This window comes from Apium graveolens, chromosome 7, assembly GCF_009905375.1.
Source record: "Apium graveolens cultivar Ventura chromosome 7, ASM990537v1, whole genome shotgun sequence".
NCBI lineage: Eukaryota > Viridiplantae > Streptophyta > Magnoliopsida > Apiales > Apiaceae > Apium > Apium graveolens.
Window position 1 is genome coordinate 7,497,514 of NC_133653.1, and position 22,268 is coordinate 7,519,781.

At 32.4% G+C, this 22,268-nt stretch overlaps 1 protein-coding gene across 1 annotated transcript; it reads left to right on the top strand.

Moving 5' to 3' along the window:
- The first annotated feature begins 8,414 nt into the window (after positions 1-8,414).
- LOC141671891 (protein CASP) lies at positions 8,415-21,831 on the top strand. The gene is made up of 19 exons (XM_074478321.1): positions 8,415-8,686; positions 9,588-9,698; positions 9,967-10,145; positions 10,308-10,457; positions 11,064-11,152; positions 11,920-12,029; positions 12,196-12,290; positions 13,128-13,183; positions 13,906-14,071; positions 15,665-15,757; positions 16,653-16,781; positions 16,977-17,096; positions 17,552-17,632; positions 18,751-18,852; positions 19,007-19,150; positions 19,263-19,364; positions 19,520-19,599; positions 21,442-21,534; positions 21,617-21,831. Exons 1-19 carry the CDS (start codon positions 8,605-8,607, stop codon positions 21,675-21,677), a joined length of 2,043 nt encoding a protein of 680 aa, XP_074334422.1. The 5' UTR covers positions 8,415-8,604; the 3' UTR covers positions 21,678-21,831.
- Positions 21,832-22,268: the final 437 nt, after the last annotated feature.

Sequence of the window (22,268 nt, forward strand, 5' to 3'; positions counted from 1 at the left end):
AATAAAAATTTAACCATTCAATTGTTATTTAGAAAATAAAAATTGTAAAAATAAGTTACGGAATAATACTTTATATGTACCTTAAAATGTGTGTTGAATACTCTTTCCGAAATATAAATAAATGAGAGGGACATAACGAGTATTTTTTAATAGGCTTCATAAATATTAGTGATTAAATTAATGTTAACTAAAATAAAATTTCAAGTTTGAGTACAAATTAAGAGAAGTAAATTACCAATGTGTCCAAGTAAATATATTTTAAGGGGTTAATTATTAAGTTGATCATTAAAGTTAGCTTAATATATTAAATCAGTTATCAAATTGAAAACTGTATCAAGATAATCATTAAAGTCAGCGATGCATACATTGTGTTAATTTACCTCAATATTTAACGACATGAAATGCTAATATATTAAAATTTAGGTAACATTTGGGTAACGAGAAGTTTAGAGATGTTAGTAATCATCGGTCTATCTTTGAAAGTGATGAATTGGGATCGATTAATTTTGTTAAATATTGAGGAAAAAAGCAAATTGTATATGTTGTTGGGTAAGACATGCATGTATAGCAATAAGACTAAGGGGTCATTTGGCAAATCTGAATAAAAAAATCTTAATAGTTAAAATTTTTGAATGATTAAAAAATCTGAATTCTGAATGAATAAAATTATTTGATACATAAAATTAATAACATTTCTGAACAATAATTTTATATTTTTTACTTGTGGGTAAATTTATTATATGTGAAAATATTTATATAGATCGTAATATATTTCAAGTTATTAATAATAATTTTTTTAATTTTATATACGCGAAACAATTAATTTCTATAATAATTCATATTTAAATATAAATATAACTAATGATAACACATTGAATATATTCTTAACAAAATTTAAATTGCGAGTCTAATGTTCCTTTTTATTCAATATATATTAAAGTAAAAAACGGGAAATTGATTTCACTAAAAAACTAAAAACATGCAAATGGAGTACACAGGGAAGTAGTAATAGCATTCCTGTCAAACAAAAAATCATGACACTGATCTGGCGCAATTGTCTTAATGGTTGAGTTGCTGCTTTTCGGCTCAACGATTGAGAAGTTTATGAATCATTAAGATATAAAAAGAAAGAATTCAAACAATCTTAATCAGTGAGAAATATTTATTAAGAAGTATTAAGAGAGACTAAGATGAAAACAAATGATCCCTAAGTCGTATTGACAACCCTAAGATTAAGTTGTATGATAATCAATATTTATTTTATGTAATTGTATTTCTTGAGTCTGTAAAAACGTTTAGTAGATTAGACTGGGGAATTTTTCTGAGAAAGATTCAAGCTAAGAAATAAACTCTAGAAGAAGATCAAGTCATGATCATGTCTCGGATAAAAGATGTAGAATCTTGGAGTTGAATAATGTTGTTCTATGAAAAATGTTCAAAATCAAGATATCGACAAGTCACAAATCTATGTGTATCGAGAAGTCATTCGAGAATTTCAAAATGACTTGTAGAGAAGTATAAAATGATTTATAGAGAATTCTCAAAGATATCGACAAGTAAAATGAAGATGTAGAGATCTTAGAGATATCGACAAGTCAAACGAAGATGTAAAGAACTGGATATATCGGCAAGTCAATTGTGCATGTAGAGATCTTAGAGATATCGACAAGTCAAATGAAGATATAGAGAACTGGAGATATCGACAAATCAATTTCTCATATGAAGATCTCAAAGATATCGATAAGTCAAATGGTGTATACAAAGATCTCATAAATATCGACAAATATTAAATAAATGTGGGTGGGAGGATTCGAATCTGAGTATCTCCCTAAACCGAGCGCTGATATCATATTAAGTAACCAGTCGTTCTAAAATCGTAATGTGTTAGAGAAAGACCCGAACACGATCTTATACTCTTTAACATTTAAATAATTAATGTTTGACTTTTTGACACACACTTTAAAAAATTTTGACCGTTAATTTTTTAAAAAAATAAACAATATTATTTTAATAATTTTATTTTAAAAAAAGAATTTTAAGTAGGTGGCCAAAACTCCTAAACATGTGTCTCAAAAAGTCAAGCGACAATTATTTGAAAATAGAGGAAATATATTTTTAATATAATAATAAATTAATTTTTAAATAAAAAATCAAATAATTTAATCATTAATATATAATAAATTAAATTTTTAATATGCAAGGTGATCAATATAATTCAAACAATATATGTTGTAAATAATTATATAATATATTCAGATTTTTTAAGCATAATTAATTAAATATATTGAGATTATCTTGTAAACTAGTAACCAATGTTCGAATAATTTCTTTAAAATTATTTATTTAAAGTAATAAACACTACCATTTTTCGTAGTAATGAATTAAATTACAAAATATAGACATGGTACCATAAATCCCCAATTAATTCTCATAAAGGCACGTGACCGTTTCAATTTTTGAAATTCGATTTATTTTTGTGTATTATGCTTGATCGATATAGTTCAGATTAACTATTATATATATCATAAAATTTCAAGTAAATTTAAATAGCATAAATTATATAATATGATAAGTATATATTAACTTATAAATTACTACTCCTTCCGTCCCTCCCAAATATTTATATTTGGGTGGGGCGCGGAGTTTAAGAAAAATAATAAAATAGTGAAGGAAAGTTAAAAAAGTGAGTAAAATAGTGAGACCGGTTAATATTAAATGTATAAAGTAGGTATAGTGGAGAGAAGTAGTGGATGTAGTTATTTTAAAATTTTTAAAAACCTTCCAATTTTTGGAAAGTTTTGAAATGTAAACAATCGGAAGGGACATCCAAAGAAGGAAAGTGTAAACAAATGGGATGGAGAGAGAGAGTAATAAGATAAAAATATTAAGGGGGCGTTTGGTTCACACGAAGGAAACAGAATCGGAATCAGAAAGAAAAACATCCTTAAAGAAAAGGAATGATGCTGAATTCTTTTACGTGTTTGGTTCAGATTAGGAAACGGAATAAACAGTAAACTCATTACCTTTGTATCTGTTTGGTTCGATAAACCTAGGGAATCAACTTATAACTTTTTATAATTTAATTATGTCAAAGTATTTAATATATATTATTTATTTTATTTAAATGTATTATGAATTTATTTAAATAAATGTATGATGAATATATTTTGATGATTTTTAAATATTTTAAGTTAAATGAATTAGTGATTTTTTTGAAATGCCATTGAATACTAAAACTAGCTTCTAGTTCTCAAAACGATCAAGGTTAGCTAGTTTGCACTTTAATGTCAAAATTTTAGTTTTCATCATTTTCTCTCTTATGTTAAGAGTGTGCTTGTTATCTACGAGTTTACGGTTTAAAATCTCGAAAAATATCCTTAATACTTAAAAAAAATAAGCCTAGAGCTACTTAAGTGGTACCTTCGTCAAACTCTACTCATGATTCCCGTGCAAACACACGGCTTTTTACCAATTTATAATTGTAAACCAACAAAGAGAAATATATTATCAACAGTAGAAATGAAGGAATATTTTTCATTCTCAATAGAGAGTACAAGGAAGTATTCTTGAAATTCTGAGAAGTCTAAATAGGGATACTGACAGATTTTATTACCCTAACAAACTCATCTCTTTTATCATCAGCTGCTAGTTTCATCCCAACTCTTTTCTGCTTTATATCATTGTCATTGTCATTACCAGCCATGTACACACATGACTAACACTTCCCCACCACAGATACACACATCTCACTGGAAATTCGAGAGTGACAAAGAAAAAACACGAACATGTAACAAATTGTTCTCGATTCTTTTTCTCTGGATACAGAGAAATATGAGTAGGAAAGAAATGGACTCCTAGTCCATTATGTTTCCTCTTACTACCAAATCTGGAACAATGTGCATCCTACATAAATTCAAATTAGCAATCATATAATCAAACTAAACAAACCTTGTATGTCCTGCTTGCAGAACAAGGTTCTGAAGAATTAAAGATATTTCTCTACTCTAGTGGAGTGGAGAGATCGTTTCTGCGTATCGTGTCTTGATCATAACAAAGACAGTAACATGCAGCAAAAACAGCAGCAGTAAACGCTTGATAGTAACAAATAATTATTTTAACTAATCCTAGGAGATTTCAAATAATAAGAATTATAAATATGAATTACCCCTAAATAAGATGTAAGATAGTCCAATTCTCTTTTATTTTTAAAATTTAAATACAGATCCCCAAAATCCAAGTTTATATAACTAAAGAACAGGCTCTGTTAACAACAGGGGATTGAATTTATTTCTATAAAAAAACTTTAATCTGAAACATGCACTACTGCCTAATTTTTTATTAAATTTTAATATGTTGCATTTCTAATACAAAGAAGTTTTATAAGAATCATGTATGTTTGATCCAGTTTTTAATCCAGGCAATACTCAAGTTTTAAAGAATCATGTATGTTTAATCCATTTTTTAAAGAATCATGTATGTTTAATCCAGTTTCAGCTCACAAAATATACCTGCTGCTGAAAAGAATTTGTTGCACTGGGACATATTTCCTGCATTGCATCTATATTTGGTGTTAGAGAAGATCTGTTTGCCTTTGACATAAGACCTGCCAAAACATGTTCCGGAGATAACATCAGCAGAGACGCTTCTTGAATCCTCGTCAACTCTTATCTCTGTCATCACTCCAGCAGAGGTTAGTTAGCTAGGATATGCCTTGAAAAAATTGGCAGAAAAAACAAGTGAAATAATCAGGATTTCATACCAGTAGAATATGATGCAGTGGATGGGAAATCTGTAACCACACCATCAACAGAGAACTGAGAGTTGTCCTTCGTTACAGGAACAATGTAGTCTTTAGGGACAAGAATACATATGGCTCACATAACAAAAACATATATATAAAAAGAAGCCAGAAAATTAAATCAGTAGAGGAATCCATAACTAACAGCCTGTGGTGTTGATCATAATATCACATAGAAATCAGTACAATTAAGCTAAGAAAATGACTAGTTAATCCAAATGTTCTAAAATTATTTCATACCAGTTCTAAGCACATATGCTCTAAAATTTTAAAGCTACAAAATCAATCCAAATGTTGAAAACCTACAAAAATATCTAAGATTAATTACCCATCCAGGATAAGAAAACAGTCATGTTTATTAGTCTCTCAAACACAAACAAAATGCAGAAACATAAATATAAAAAGACTGGTAGAGACTCAATCAGAATTTTTGCCGTTCACACCAATAAGACTTTTGACAAAAGAAGCTTTAAGTGCAGCCGAACACTTGTTAAAAATCATGAGCTTGTTCGGTTGAGATGTTAGAATGTCGGCAATCTCAAAAATTTGAGTAGTACTAACACCTTCCAAATTGAACGAGAGTAATTCTTCTATCACATTCTCACTTTTTTCTGCTAATTTCTGCTCTCTATCATCAGCACGTGACATAACATTAGCCATAGTGGACAGATGAACGTTCATGTCTTTCATGACAGATTGTAAGTTGGAAATTTCAGAACCTGCAGGAGTAACAATTTTCTTCACTCCTTTTTTATTGGAGGTTTTTTCAAGTTTTGTTTTCTTTGAAGGGGGAGCCTCAGACTCAACAGTATCAGTGGCATTGTCACCTACAACATCTTCCTCGTCATCACTTGAGTCAAGAGTGACTTGAGCAGGGGCTGATTTTTCCATGTTACTGACCGCATCAACAAAACCTTCAGCCGGTTTTCCAGTAGCATAGTCCTTATCGTAAATGGCCATCAAGTCACTAAAGTATGGAAATGCAGTTCCATACAAGTTCTTGCATGAAGTATGAGTCTGAAAAAAATACTAAAAATATTAAACACTAAGTGGCATAACAAGTTAATAATATCCAACAAACTGTTTTGAGTATACCTTGCAATATTCATCATAAACTGATCTTTCCACAGAAATCATTTTTTTATCATCATCCCAGCCGAACCCACTAGTAGAAAGCATTTGAGCAATAGCTCTAAACTTGGTAACAAGTGTTTTAAGCCTTGAATCAATGTGTGGTATCGCTTTTAAACCACACCCAGGAAGAGCCTTGCCTATGACCTCCTCCAAGCGAACCATATATCCGTTCCTAAAACCATTTTTACATTTCCAGTGCGGATCAGTAGCTAGCTCTGACAATGCAGAGACAAGGACTTTGTCTTATTCGGTAGTCCAGAACCGTTTATTTCGGCCCCTACCATTTCCACTTGTACTACTTTCTTCCATCCTATCATAACAATCAAACCACATAAAAGATGCAACCTAATATATATAAATAAGAAGTGCCAAAATAAATGATCAAATTTTAACTAAAATTTGCATTAGAGATAAAACAAATTCTTTTACATTGCAGTTCAAGAAAGATACAACCACAAATATTAAACAATTAACAAATTAAAGTTGGATCACAAGGTAAATCTACGATTATGTCTAGCTCTCCTTTCGTTGAACATGTTTTGAGCCATGTGATTCCTAAAATTAGTCCATGGATCGGTTACGGCAATAGTGTTTATAAACTCCGTTTCCCTATCTTCATTGCCTTCATCACCGTCACTATCATCGTCACTATCAACCTCCTCATATAGCTTATTATCATTAAATGATCTTGGAGGCATATATCTTTTAATCAAGTTATGTAATAAAGCACATGCAAGCACAATACGACCATGTGTTTGTAAACTAAACCAAGATGGACTTCTAAGGATTCCCCATCTCCCCTTCAATAACCCGAAACAACGTTCAATGACATTTCTAGCTCTTGCATGTTTTAGGTTGAAATGCTCCTCGGCCGTGTGTGGTTGACGTGAACCACTATCCCACTCTCGAAGGTGATAAAGATGTCCTCTATATGGTGTAAGAAATCCCTCTCCATTAGTATATCCTCCATCACATAGGTAATAACAACCTTGTCACGAAAAAAATTATTTTATTATTCACACAATTAAATACTTTATAATAAAATTAAATATACGTACTAATTAGATTTACTACCTTTAGGAATTTTTAAACCATTAGGCCTAGAAATTGCATCTCGAAGAACCCGACCATCATGTGCTGATCCCTCCCAACCAGGCAATACATAAATGAATTCCATATCGGGTGAGCATACTCCTAACACATTCATTGCAAGTGTACCTTTTCTTGTTCGATATTTTGATCGTTCCTCAGAAGGTACATTTACATTTATCATTGTACCATCAAGTGCACCTAAAGAATTCTACAAACAAGTAACATTTTAAATTATGTATTATATTTAGGCCTTACCTCTATATAAAATAAAAATAAAAATAGTACCTTGAAGTATTTCCATCTCTCATCGTCGCAATCCTCACATATAGGTGTCGGTTTTTTAAGTAGTACCTCATGTAACTTCAAGATTGCCAATAAACATGCATGAAATTGCCTACTAACGGTTTCACCACTTCTGTAAAAGTGACCACTAATTGTTCTATTTTTTTTGTGGTGAGCTAGTGTATACAGAAAACCTGCAAGAATTTCCTCCAAACACATATTTCTTGTCTGGTTCAACCCACCTATATCTCTAACCATCTCAAGTAGTACAACAAATGTTCTCCGATTTACGCGAAGAAAATTTCTACACATAGTATCGCTCTCCCTTATCATTGTATTCAAATTATACAATCTTCTTTTTCTTCTAGTCCTTTTATCAAGTTGTATACACCGAGAATTATATAAAGTATTTCTGATTGAGTACCACATCAGATTTAACAAAACAACACAATTAACCATTGTAATTATAAACCGAATATAATCACAATTTCTTCTACTTCTCAAGGGAGTACCAATTCGAGCCATTTCTGTATAAGATGCCAGAAAATTATATACACACATATATATATATATATATATATACATAGATGACATGAAAGATAAAAATTTGAGTTTGCATCAAAATAAAACAAGACAATAATTCGATTAACGGTATCCATAAGAACATTACAAAGAGAAAAATGTAAAATCATGTAAAGCTTTAAAAAAATATAAGCAACACACTTCAAAAGTGACAAGATTAACGAGAAAATGAGGAAAAAGATTGATGATGTTGAAGGCTGATTACCTTGGGAGTTGTTGAAGGAAGATATTGGATTTGATCTTCGTTGACGTTTCAGAATTTGTTTCGGTATAAAGATATATACGAGCAACCGATAAAACGAGGGATGATGAGGTAATGGGCCGAGGAAAGAGAATGATAAAACCTGGTGGGTAGCGGGGAATCAGGGTAGAGGAGTATTGGGTAAACCCAATAATAAAAATGGTTAAAGGGAATGATTCTTTTTTCTAACCAAACAGTAACAAACGGAATTAAAGTAGTTATTTCCCTTTCCCTTTCTTGATTACCTATAACCAAACACCCCCTAAAATGAATCCATTTTTTCCCAATTACCCGACCCGAACGAAATCATACTCCCTCTCCCAATTTCATTTTCATACAAACAAAATCCAAATAGATCTACACACTTGATCACACTATCAAAATCTACACACACAAAGATCCACACACATAACAACACAAACGAAGCACAAATTAACATTACACTAGATCTAACACACACACACACACATAATCAATGGACGCTTTAGGCGGATCAGAGCGAGATAAATCAAATTCATCTTCTACACCTGTTCCTTCTGTTGCTAATTTCTGGAAAGGTATATTTATTTTTAAATTTATACTTACAATTTTATATTGTTTATATAATCATGTAATTCAAATGCTCTCGTTTTTGTTATTGTTGTAACTTCGTTCAGTTATAGATGTGTTTGTGCTATTGAGCTGTTTTATACTTGTTTGATCACTTTTTTTTCGAGAATCATGTAATAGGCGTAGCTGTATTGCACGCGTGTGTGTAGGCGGCAAGTACAAATCAGTTGAATCGTAGTCGTCGAGAATCATATAATAGGCGTAACTGTATAGCACGTGTGTGTAGGCGGCAAGTACAAATCAGTTGAATGTCGAGAATCATATAATAGGCGTAACTGTATTGCACACGTGTAGGCGCAAGTACAAATCAGTTGAATGTCGAGAATCATATAATAGGCGTAACTGTATTGCACGCGTGTGTGTAGGCGGAAAGTACAAATCAGTTGAATCGTAGTCGTGTTATTATGCTTTGTGAATTACGGTTTAAGTTCGATTTCATTTTTGTAGGTTTGTAGTTTATTACAATTAGCGTAACTAATAGCACGATGTTAGTTGAATCGTAGTTAACATTTTCGTAGGTTTGTGATTGAATCGTAATTGTGTTATTAGTGAATTATATGCTTATGTTTTATGAAGTAGGGTTTAGGTCCTATTTCATTTTTATAGGTTTGTAGTTTGTTGATAAAATTTTAGGTCCGATTTCATTCATATATTTAGGGAGTACTGTTTATATATGGTGAAAGTTTACAGGTTTCAGGGTAAGATGGTTCAACAGGAATTGACCATATATTGTGTGTATATATGTATGTTTGTTATTTATATGTGAAAGCGTACATGACTTGAAGAAGATATAAGCTGAGTAACTTGCTGTTTATGAAATAAATAATGCTTGTAAGTTTTATTTTGCAGAGTTTGATTTAGAGAAGGAAAGAAGTGTCCTCGATGAACAAGGACTTAAGATTGCCGAGAATCAGGAGAACAGCCAGAAGAATAGACGTAAACTCGCAGAGAGCACTAGAGGTTTGCACAGTGTACTGTATACTAGTAACGTCGTTTTTGTTATTAAAGAAATGGGAAATAAGTGAATATTTAAAACAATCACTTAAGAAAATTAGAAAACTGATGCTCTGCGTTAAATTTATATATGATGAATAGACACCTGTAACTCTTCGTTTTATATAGTTTTGAATATATAAGACTTACTTGAATGTATAGATGGGTTTACTTAGATTAAAAGTGTGCTGTTTGGCTGAGATTCTTCTCACATATTATCTATTCTTGATGACAGGATTTAAAAAAGCATCAGCGGAAGAAAAGTTGAGCATGTTCAACACTTTACTGAAGGGTTACCAAGAAGAAGTTGATAACCTCACTAAGAGAGCAAAATTCGGGGAAAATGCTTTTCTCAATATTTACCAAAAACTTTACGAGGCTCCGGATCCTTATCCGGTTCTTTCTTCTATTGCTGTGAGTAGTATATTGCAATTACGATCTTCCGTCTGTATTTAGTTTTTTAATTTTTTTTCCGAGTGATTATCAAATTCTGACAAGGATGCTTAGTTTATGGAAATTTAATCCCCCAAGCATCAGAGATGTGCTTGCTGATAAACATTTCTTTGGTGTATGCAGGAAAAAGATATGAAATTGACTGAAATAGATTCTGAAAATCGTAAAATGAAGGTTGAGCTTGAGGAATTCAGAACTGAAGCAACTCATCTGAAAAATCAACAAGCAACAATAAGAAGACTTGAAGAGCGAATCAGGCAGTTAGAACAACAGGTTATTTTTATGACAGGAAATCTTGAATCAAATGGAGATGAAAGTGACATTTGCGTTTATATGCTGTGTACCTATCTAGGCACACCGATTATTTTCTGCTTAATTTCTTGCTAAATTGTCAGAGGAAATGATGCCTGCACAAATTTGAACCTGAGTGCACGTTTAAGTTCTTTCTTGTAGTCTAGGATCATGATTCATGACTATCAAATCTCAACTATCAAGTATATATCTTGTTTTTAAGTAATTATACAAAATATGTATCAGAATATTTTTTTTCTCTCATTGTGCATCATTTTGCTATCACGTTTTAAGTGTACAATATTTCAATTTATATATTGTGGGCTATTCTTTAAGACTTTAAATGTACTGAACCTTTATACCACCAGTATTACTGTATTGGTTTGTTAAGTTCTGCCTTTGGGGATAGGGAGTAGAACAACAAACCTTTTACATGGTTTACATGCTTGCATTTCTATAGCTTATGGATTATGATGGTTATTTGTTCTTGTTAAGCTGCCAACTACTATAAGTTTTTTTTTGAGTAAAGCTTACATGCTACTAAAGTATTATCTATTCTGACAATAAGTCTTTATTAAATGATCGTAGATGGAAGAAAAAGTGAAGGAAGTTGTGGAGATTAAGCAACGCAGTTTGGCAGAAGAGAACCAAAAATCATTAGAAGTTTTGAAAGAAAGGTGTGATTTTCTCGAGTTATTGAAAGCATAGATTATAAATTGGCATGTTAATGCAATATTCCAGTAAGTTTTGTTCTTATAATTTGGAAATCTGAAATTTTACTACTTTATTAATTCATGTTTTTTTAACTTATATGGAGAATATATATATATATATGTATATATATATATTTATATGTATGTGTGTGTGTATGTATGTATGTTTATATAATATTAAATTTGACAAAATACTTCATTTTTTATCTATATATACATATATATATAGATTTATATAAATTTGCGGAATACTATTGATTCATGTTCTTTAACTTGTATCATGTTCTTTAACTACATAGAGGGTGTGTGTGAGTGTAGAGAGAAAGTTTGAATGACAACATATATGAAAATAACTGTCGGAATGCATTTCTCCTTACGGGAAAATGCTCCTTAATTTCTACTTTCACTAGTGCAAAAAAGTGGCAAATTTTTTTATAGGGGAAAATAAGTAGTCACTTAACCTGAACGGTTATTACCCAACTGTTTTTGCTACTATTTTTCATTTATATACATATTTAAATTTTGTAATGACCATTTAAATTTTAATGTAGCATACATTTCTGTTTAGTTAATAGTTAGGAATGTCGTAAAAATCTTATTCTAGGCAAAAAATGATTCTCGGATCTTTTGGGAATTCTGTTCTAAATACACAACATTTCCGGTTTATTATATGAAACTTGCACTGCGTTTCTTATTGAATTATGTTTCTTATATTGTTACTTCATATGCAGGGAGCAATTGCTGCAGGATCAGTTGCGACAAGCCCAGGATAGTGTTTCCAATATGCAAAAATTACATGAACTTGCACAGAGCAAATTGTTTGAATATCGTGCACAATCAGGTAATACTCCTAATTTAACATTCTAAATGACAATTAGATGCGTTCTGTAGTGTGAAGAACACTTGTAAAAGCTGCACGTCCTAGTTTATCTTCTTATAAAAAATTGTGCATTTTATGATATTTGTTTCCATAAATTAATGTTTACATTATTATTTCAAAACTTCAGAGGAAGATAGAGCAGCAAAGCAGTCAGAGGTCAATTTATTAATGGATGAAGTTGAGCGGGCTCAAACTCGCCTTTTGAGTCTCGAGAGAGAGAAGGTAAGTTACAGAAGTGATCTTTTATTCAGTACATTAACAGCTCTGGGCAAAGCATTAGCCCTTGATAAGTTACTACTTAAGAACCAGCAAGATAATAGTTAAACCGTATTGTTTTTAGTTTTACGAAGCCTCGAGTTTGGTAAGAGCTGCCAGGGCCGTGGTGTCTCCATGATGTAAAACAGTGATTTTAAACATTACGATTTTTAGTCAATTCATCTTTTAATGTGCAATTACATATTGCATAGAATATATGTTGCTGTAATATTATTTTGCCTGACTTCAACGATCCAGTTTTAACACCCGTACTCAATATGAAATCTTTCATTTCCAATAATTATATTATTTAGACATTAATCTTATGATTATAAATATATATGTATAATTGTACAAAATATGTTACAAGTATAGTTATGAGTATTATAATATATATTTATAAGTAGGGAAATATGATTGCTCTCATTTCTATACGTCTTGCAAGATATATATGGCTACTATGAAGAGAAATAAAACAAAAAGAAATAGCAAAAAGTGAAAATAGAAAAAAGAATTAATAAAGTCGGAAATAAATATGCGTATAGAAATATTGGACTCTATACGCATATTGTGTAAAGAATACACATTAAAGCCATATCCGGCGAGGAACAAAAATATGCGTATTTACAAAGCTGAATATTATTACTTTGTGCATGCAGAGGAATGGAGGAAATCACTTGTAATGTGAAATTTAGTATTGTATCTTATCACCTTCACAAGTACTGTATATTTGACTTTGCATTTTAATTTCATGTTGTTATAAGTGGGGTTGGTTGCCTGATCATCTAGTTTCTTTTCTGCCAGGGTGTTCTTCGTTCGCAGTTGCAATCAGCAAATGAAGAGCATGGAAATGATAGAAGGTGCTTGTCTGCTTTTCTAAGATTTGTATAATCGTATAACCTTAGTTCATTTAAGAACTAAGGTTATGTTGGTTCTATTAGCAACAATTAAGATAATTTTAGTAGTTTTAGTCTTGCGGGAAGGACCTACAATAAAAGACGCCCGACATCCCTCCAATTGGTCAACTTGATACATACAGTTCTTTTTCTGTGGCTATTACTTTTCCCATCTAAGAATATTTCAATGCATAGTATTAAGTAATTATACAAGTAATGAGTGGATAAATAAAATCTCAGTAAGTCCAGTAATAAACATCAATATCTATAATTTGGTACTCCATTAATCTTCCAGTAGAAATTGATACTGACGATAAGAGCCCAAAAAATTAACTTTAGTTATAACCTATTGACGTTTATTCATATGAAATATAGCCATTGTTTATTTAAAGGGTAGAGGGTTGATTTAAGGAAGAGCATGATAAGACCAATTATGATTAGTTACTTAAAGCAAAACCATTATTAAAGACTCAGTAGATCACCCGTAAGATCAAATTAACATCTACAAGGAGCGCTCAAATCTATATATTACGTTTAGCATTGATTCCCAACATCATGCATATTTTCTGCTCTTGTTTATTCAAGTATTTCATTTATACAAAATCTTATAGTCTTATGTACGTCTGATCTATACAGGAATCTATAGTCTTATTTATATGTTCTATCTCCCTTTTCTTCTCTTCTAGTGATGATACGGATCCAAATAGTGTACTAGAGAATTCTCTGAGTGCAAAGGAAAAAGTTATTTCAGAATTAAACACAGAACTTCACAATATGGAAACCACCTTATCAGATGAGCGAGAACAATACATGAAAGAAATCAAAAAGTTGAGCGCACTGCTAAATGAGAAGGTAAGATATTTTTGCATATTGAATATGACTTCCGTATGTTAGTGCTATTGCAGTGTGTAGATGCAGCTTTAAATGTGGCAGTTAGATTATTCATGCACAGAGTCCTGCTTGATAACATACTACCCACATGGTAGAAAGTACTGGTACTATATTCCTTCATGTGTCATGTGTATGTCATCATGGAACTTGGCAGCTATGTTACTTTATTACTGTATATTATCTGTTTTTCTTTTGCCTTGTGTGTCCACTTTAAATACCTCTACTAGGTCAGACCTAAACTGATAATCTGAAACTTTCTTTGCTCTGAATGCTAAATCTGGAACCTGTAAGATGATCCTCGCAGGCTCCTAAATATGGAACTTGTACAGGCATCAAACAAAAAAAAGATGGTTTAAGGGAACCGAAGTAAAAAACCTGTATGGAGTCCTACATAATGAGTTGATTGTCTTGGATATTTGACATTTTGTGGGATGCCCGTATATAAGATTCCTGTCAATGAAGAATTCGTATAGCAAGAACAAACAGTCAAAAGTTACTAGGTATTCAATATCATAGGCAACAGTCTCCTTGGAATCAAAATATAAGAAAAATACTAGATCATCTAGATGTATATGCAATTCTCAATCTTAAATGTCTACATCTTAAACTCTTACTATGTTTTCGTCATTACAAATAAGGTAAATATTACAGTTGAACATAAATGTAGCTAGTACCGATCGGAGAAGATAATTATGTCCGATATCTTCTGTCCAGCATATTGATACATGATGACTAGAAAACAGAAAACGGAAAAAGGAAGGATATGACAGAATTAACACCTAAACAAGGAGATAAGAAAAAGCTAAAAGAGACAGCATTGGACTGTGTGATTATTATTTCTTGACTCTTATAACCTTATCTTATCGCTGCTCTGAAGTACACGAACATATTTGAGGATTACTGTAAATTCGGGTTCATGAGGGGGGAAAAAGAGAAAACAAATATTTAGTAAACTAACACGACTTCTGTGAGAAATAATACAAGTAATATCTCTTGCTTTTTTTATATATGGTATAACTGTACAAGGCATTAAGGTTTCTTATTTGTTTGTGTAGAGTGATGGACATGCCTCTTCCCTTTTTTGTATTTGGGGTGGACAAGCCATGTTTTGAGGCCTTTGGGATCACTTGCAAGTTGCATCATATTGGTTGGGTTTATTTGGTTATGGTCGATTATAGAAATATAAAAACTCTTGCACATATGCCTCCATTGAGGTTTGAAACCTCGACCTCTTATTACCAAGAGGGTGCCCGATAGTGTAAGCCTTGCAGATACATGTCATGTAGTGGTTTTCAATGCTGAAACTCACCAATGAGTAATTTGATATTTTTTTGATGTTTTAACCTGGTTTTGTTTGTTCGAGCTGGTTCTCTAAAATGTGATGAAGTGCCCTTGTGTTTCATTTTAATTTTACTTTCTCCTAATGGCTAATGTATGGTGGCCTTTTTCTTTAGCTTCGTAATCTTGTATATCCAACCTCTTCAGCATTGCCATCATGTACAATTAGTGGTTCCATGTAATTGCTTTTATAACATTTTAGCTCATTGTCCACAGGATGCTGCTCTTGTTGAAACAAAGAAAGAGCTTCATGCCAGGCCAACAGAAAAGTTAGTTGATGATTTACGGAAAAAGGTTAAAATTTTGCAGGTTAGTTTTTGTGTTTTGGTGCCAATGAATTGTACCTTTCAAATTTTTTATTGTTTTTGTTACCAACTCTATCCTTGTAAAAAACTTGGCTCTGTTTTTGGCTGACAGCAAATTTTCTCTAAGTTTTGGTGTATCTATTAGTATACTTCTAAAATACATGACACTTGGTTGTTTCAATTTTTTTTACTGTTATGTATAAATGGACTGGTTATCAATCTGTAGGTGGCACTTGGACTGGGAATAAAATCAGCTTGCTTGATAGAAAATGAGAAAATCTGTAATAAATAATATACATAACTTATAGATGGACATATGAAACATAAATTTAAATTGTGATCTTTGAATTTTTTTTGTGCTTCCGTCTTCTCAGATGTAGTAATGAAACAGTAAGAATAAGAAGAAGCTTAATGATTTGAATGTTTGAATTTTTAAATGACTGGAACCTCCTTATTGTGAAAAACTATATCCAAATAAGAGTGAAGGTCCTTGTTTCATCAGCTATTCACTTTTCTTGAGCAAGAGTCTTGTATCGACAATAGTATCAGTCACCTACGGCCTTGTAGGATAAAGAAAATGATTAGAGATACAGCATAGAGATAGGGAATTTGCTAAACCCAATGTCCTCCTTTGACCAGATATGACACCTCGTGGATGTGTAACTGAGCCGGACAGTGACTCCTACTCTGGAAAATGAACTTCCAGGGTTATGATCTTAAAGACAATATCAGGAACAAGAATATGGATTAAAGTTAACAGTGTGGTCATTTGATATAAGGAATCTTTGTCTAAAATTCTAGAAACTTCTTTTGTAATGCATGTAGTACTTATGTTAGTAGTTTTTTTATTCTTATGTCATCTTCGCCAATAAAGCCAATTTGTTGTCACAATTGTACAGGCAGTAGGGTATAATTCAATTGAAGCTGAAGATTGGGAAGTGGCTACCAGTGGAGAAGAGTTAAGCCAACTTGAATCTCTACTACTTGACAAGAACCGTAAAATGGAACACGAAGTTACACAATTGAAGGTATAAAACTGCGGTAGAATTTCAGTTATCTTGAGTTTTGTATTTCTATTGTCTATAAAGTGCAGTATTTTTTTCTCGCATATTATTCTGTTTAAATGTGAAATGTATCTCCTAATTCGTGGAGATATATTAATAGCTATCCATTAAATAAATTTGTTAGATACTTCAGTAACTGCTACTTCCCACCTCTTTCAGGTCAAGCTTTCTGAGACGACGTCTTATCTGGAGACAGCTGAAGGGAAAATCACAGAACTTACAGCAAAACTTAGTGAACAACAATTGTTAATACAGAAGCTGGAAGATGATATATCCAAGGTTTGAAATTTTAGTTCTGAATCTAAGAATGTGAACAGCTAACATAATCTGCATTGGCTATTCTTTCAACTTTTTAATACTCTTTCTTCAAATGTGACGAGTATTACTTAATTAGAGTTAAATAGGACATCTTGCTTTAAGGTGTTGGCATGAGTGCTCTTTATTAAAAAATTGACATATAGGCGATATCTCTCTTTCTTTTGCATAAGGCATAGGAGGATCCCTTTTGCTATGCACATGTATAAAATTTCTTTTACTAATACTATATTTAAAGCTTTATGACGCTGGAACTTTTATTTTACAGCTCTTGCATGTACTCTTTTGCAGTTTCCAGTATTCTTCCCTAGGCCCTTGTCATTCATCATTTTATGCTGAAATATTAAAAAAATATGGTGTCATGCTATGATATCATTTGCTACATGCCTTTTTCATGGTTAATTATTTACTCTGTACAGGGTTATAATGCTAAAGATCGAAAGGGTGCACTATTTGAAGATTGGGACCTCCCTGAGTCGGGAACAACAGGACAGTCTGAAGTAAGTTTTATAGTTTATCTTCTTCTTTTCTCATATGAGTACGTGGCATCTGATCTTCTAGCTATTACCAGAATAAGAGTAGCAAAATGTCATTGACTGTCTTTTTATGGTTTAAATGGAGCAGAACTTTGTTATACACGTGGATGGTCATAGTTCATAGGACAGGAAATTCTAATCTTACTCTGATTTTCCCTCAAAAGAATCTCATCAATACAAATTAACCTATTGTATAAAATGGAGCGGTACTCTGCATTCATGTGGATGGTCATAATTTATATAAAAAAAGATATACTCCACTATACACGTGGATGGTCATAATCCGTATAAAAGAAGACATTGATATTTCTCTACCTTTTCCCTAAATAATCTCACCAATCCTATTGGACCAAGATGAGTAAATTAGTAGAGAGCAATTTCAAAACAAAATGCGTTTATCTTGTTTTGTATCAATGCTTTTCCTGTTGTGTGTCCTTACCTCTGGGATGACTTGGATAATATGTATTCAGAGTAAAACAGCTGATCCAATACAATAGGTTGGTGCTGATTGCCTGGAGGGTTAGAACCACCCATGTACATTATGTGTAAATTTAAACATCAGGGGTCTAAGTTTTCTTTTGAGCTAATCTTAAAAAGCTGGTCAAGTTGTGGGCTCCATTCTCAGGTCCAGACATTGAAAGATTTGCTATATGTTATAAATATATTTGGTATTGCTCAGTGTCATTCGAAAAATAGAGAAGTAGCGTGTTAGTCCTTCAAGGAGCCGAATCTTGTTCAGGCTTTCTAGTCTTAGGAAAATGAATCTTGTTTAAATTTCCTCAAACTTGCTTAGGTTGTATGGTGACACTGATTTTTTACTGTTAGTATTTGGGCACATAGATATTTATTAATCTTACATTTTATGTAGACATTAATGCCCGTTGCTACTTGTCTTTGGTTTTTGACATATACTATGTATAGGTTGTCTATTCTATGTTTCAAACATTGCCTTTTTAAAATTATACTTTCTACATTTCCCTCTCAAATTTTGTGTCTTTTTATTCAAATGAATGTAAATTAGTTTGTTTAATTGTCTTACATTTTTGTCAGTGATGAAAAATAAATGCTCTTCCATTGTACAGGATCAGAAACATGTGTCTTCAGAACAAGATCAGAACTCCATGCTTAAGGTTATCTGCAATCAGCGTGACCGCTTTCGGACACGGTTGAGAGAAACAGAAGAGGTTCATATATTTTGAATATATTATGAGTCAAATTGTTACATGTTATCAATCTTAGTTGTGTTAAACTTTTGGGAGATTTTTGAACTTAACTGTCCACTCTCCTTTTAATGGACTGGTTTCATATTTTCATTGCCTGGTCTTTTTACCTTTTCAGGAAATTAGACGGTTAAAGGAGAAGATAGGGTCACTAACGGCGGAGCTGGAGAAAACTAAAGCTGATAATGTAAAGCTTTATGGAAAGATACGTTATGTTCAAGACTACAATTTAGAGAAAGTTGTTTCTAGAGGTTCAAAAAAGGTGCTATAGCAGCTTTTATATCAAAATTAAGTTTTTTGTTATTATATTTTTAGAGGTGAAAAAGCATGTTTTTGGTTTTTCTTGGCTCACAGTTCTCTTTCATTTTTATCAGCATGTAGAAGATCTTGAAAGTGGTTTCAGCTCAGATGTAGAGTCCAAGTATAAGAAAATCTACGAGGACGATATAAATCCGTTTGCAGCATTCTCGAAAAAGGTATACAAGTTCTCTTCTTTTTATATTATCTCATTGGTGAAATTTTAGATACAAAATCAAGTTACTTGCTTTGTGTGTACATTATATATGTTATGGTCTTTCCATTATGTATCATTGTTCCTATTTATGATTTGATTTGTGTTTCATATGAGCAGGAAAGGGATCAAAGATACAAAGAGCTTGGTTTAAGGGATAAAATTACTCTCAGAAGTGGACGATTTCTTCTTGGAAACAAGTATGCTTCTATGGGTTTGTTTGATTAATTTAACAAAATTTTATGGCTTTCTTAGCTAAGTTACCCGGACTCGGCTACGGGTGTTAGATACGGGTGCGGATCCAAGTGTCAGACTCTTAGTTTTTAAAAAATTAGGATTCGTGGATATGGATCCAAAAACGGACACGGGTGCGGGGATTCGGCATATAATTTTCACATAAGAGAAATTACACCTACTTTTTATACATTACATTTGTAAATTCGCGTCTTCTACCACAAAAAGTAAACAAATACATAATTTTTAATGTCATGTTTATAACCTAAACCAAAAGGATAACATGAAATTAGTAATCTATAGACATCCCTCCCTAGAATTCAGAGGATTAAGTTGTTGTGAGGCATTGTAAATCATTTTGAACTAGATTTCTTAAGGTCAAAGTGTCCGGTTTCCATCTGAAGGACCCGACTCAGATCCCATACCTACACCCATGTCATGTCCGATGGACAGGGGTATGAGGGTAAGATGGAAGAGTCCGGGTAACTTAGTTTCTTAGTATGATTATAGGAAAATTATTGACTTGCTCTTGCATAATTCTAAAACACATCTAAACTTTGCACCACTAGTGGTCTTAATGTACATATATTGAGAAGTAAGGAGTGCTTGAGAGGCGGAAAAGGTGCTTTTAGTGCTAATAGCAACACTCACCTCCTCCCTTTTAGTAAAAAATATGTCAACCACCTAATGAAAAACATATATTACAGGTCCCATGTGTCCATGTGGTTGATCAGTGCATTGACTATACCACACAAAGTTTCTTTACCGGTGAATGAATTTTTCAATCTAGTCAGGTCTCTGGATTGACAAGGGTAATATAGCTTTTGACGGCCATGGCTCTTTCTAGAATTGTGCCATTTTATGTCACGTGGGAAATAGAATGTGATGGACACTTAAAGCTTTATAGTTAACCCAGATCACATTTGCACGATGTAGTTGTCACCTGAGTTTTAGTGAGGAATACATATACAATATTCTGGATAACAACAACTTGAGTTCAGGGCACGCTTATACTAATGTGAGAACTTTTTCACACTGAGCTTGGGATGGGCGTCGGGGCCGGGTAGTGCTATCCCCGTCCCCGGTCCGCGACTTCAAACCTAATTTCTGTCCCCGGCCCATTCCCCGTCGGAAACTATATATCATTTCCCGTCCCCGGCCCAAACGGGAAACGGGGATCTCCCGGGTAATCGAGAATATTTTATTTAAATCAAAATTTCTGTTAAATAATTTTTTTCATGCAAGATGTAGAAAAAAAAGAGTAGGAAAAACTAAATATTATACTGCAAATTCCAATAATTTTGTCTTTTGATACATGAAACATTTATGTAAAATCATAGTACATCTGTAGTACTTCACTCTGACCTCATACTTTGAAAAAGATAGTATCTAAAAACATCTCTATCAACATAGAAAATGCAAATTGTCCCTAATACTTACATATTTTTTGAAGAGAAATAAGAATATATAAATATATTGTAGAGTGGGGAAAAATTGGGTCGGAGAAGGGGATTGGGCCGGGTAGACATAACCCGGTTTTTTTTTCTGAAATTGTCCCCGTTCCCCAGTCCGTACCCGCAAAAATCTCCGAATCCCCACCATTTTCGTTGCGGGATCAGTCGGGCCGGAGTCGATACCCACCCGTTCACTGAGCAAAGTTCATATATGTTAAATGATTTTTTTTTTTTGCTAAATATATAGGTTAAATGTTAGTCGGTGTTATTATATTAATCAAGTATGTCGGTGATGCTATGTTTTAGTTGACATACTTCAAGGATTTGCGGATATGACTAATAATATTTTTACAGATATGCCCGGACATTTGCATTCTTCTACACTATTGGATTGCATGCCCTCGTGTTCACTTGTCTGTATAAAATGTCTGCATATAGCAATCTCAGGTAATTTGCTTAAACTTCTTTTATCATTTCTTCAACTTGCGGAATTGCCATTGCTCATAAACTAAAACTTGTATCTATGCAGCCATGGTCCAGAGGAGTTTCTCGCCACAGAGAAAAATATCGATCTTCCACATGCCTTGTAGTTCCTTGCACATCTGACACACTGGGTGTTATTTTTGAAATGACCAGTCTGATTAAACATGATGTAAATACTGCAAAATGAAAGTGGAACTGTAAAATGGACCGGAGAGGAGGATAAGATTATACTATAATATATATACAGTTTTATTAATTCTATGCAATTCCGTAAGAGCGATAATCTTGTAGTGAGAGCAGTTACTTCATTTGTCTAAAGTTTAAACCCTAGATTTTTATGTTAGGTTTGACATTTGAGGTACTGAGACCTAATTTTTTATTTAATCTCCAGATACGTCACAGTTTCACAGTTGAACTAAAATATATAAAATACCTTTTAACTAAAATATTTCATAAATTAAGGAAGCTAAATTGTTCATCCTCAAGTTCCAAGTACATACTCTTTTTCAATATTATGACTAAATTACTCCGAACTACTCACATCTGTAACTCAATCTTTCTGCGTATATATTAGCTCTCTTATTCAATACTTTAACATTTTTGATGAATTATGATTTTTTTTATTACGATAATGATGATTAAAATAAGAACTATGATATGTAATAATATCTATTTTTTTGAAAAAATGATATATATAT

What these genes read in the sequence shown, in the direction of transcription:
- LOC141671891 (XM_074478321.1), top strand. Translation starts at nt 8,605, where the DNA reads ATGGACGCTTTAGGCGGATCAGAGCGAGATAAATCAAATTCATCTTCT. An exon ending in ACGAAGTTACACAATTGAAG is followed by an intron (nt 16,782 to 16,976) that starts GTATAAAACTGC and finishes CACCTCTTTCAG; the next exon opens with GTCAAGCTTTCTGAGACGAC. An exon ending in TGGAAGATGATATATCCAAG is followed by an intron (nt 17,097 to 17,551) that starts GTTTGAAATTTT and finishes TACTCTGTACAG; the next exon opens with GGTTATAATGCTAAAGATCG.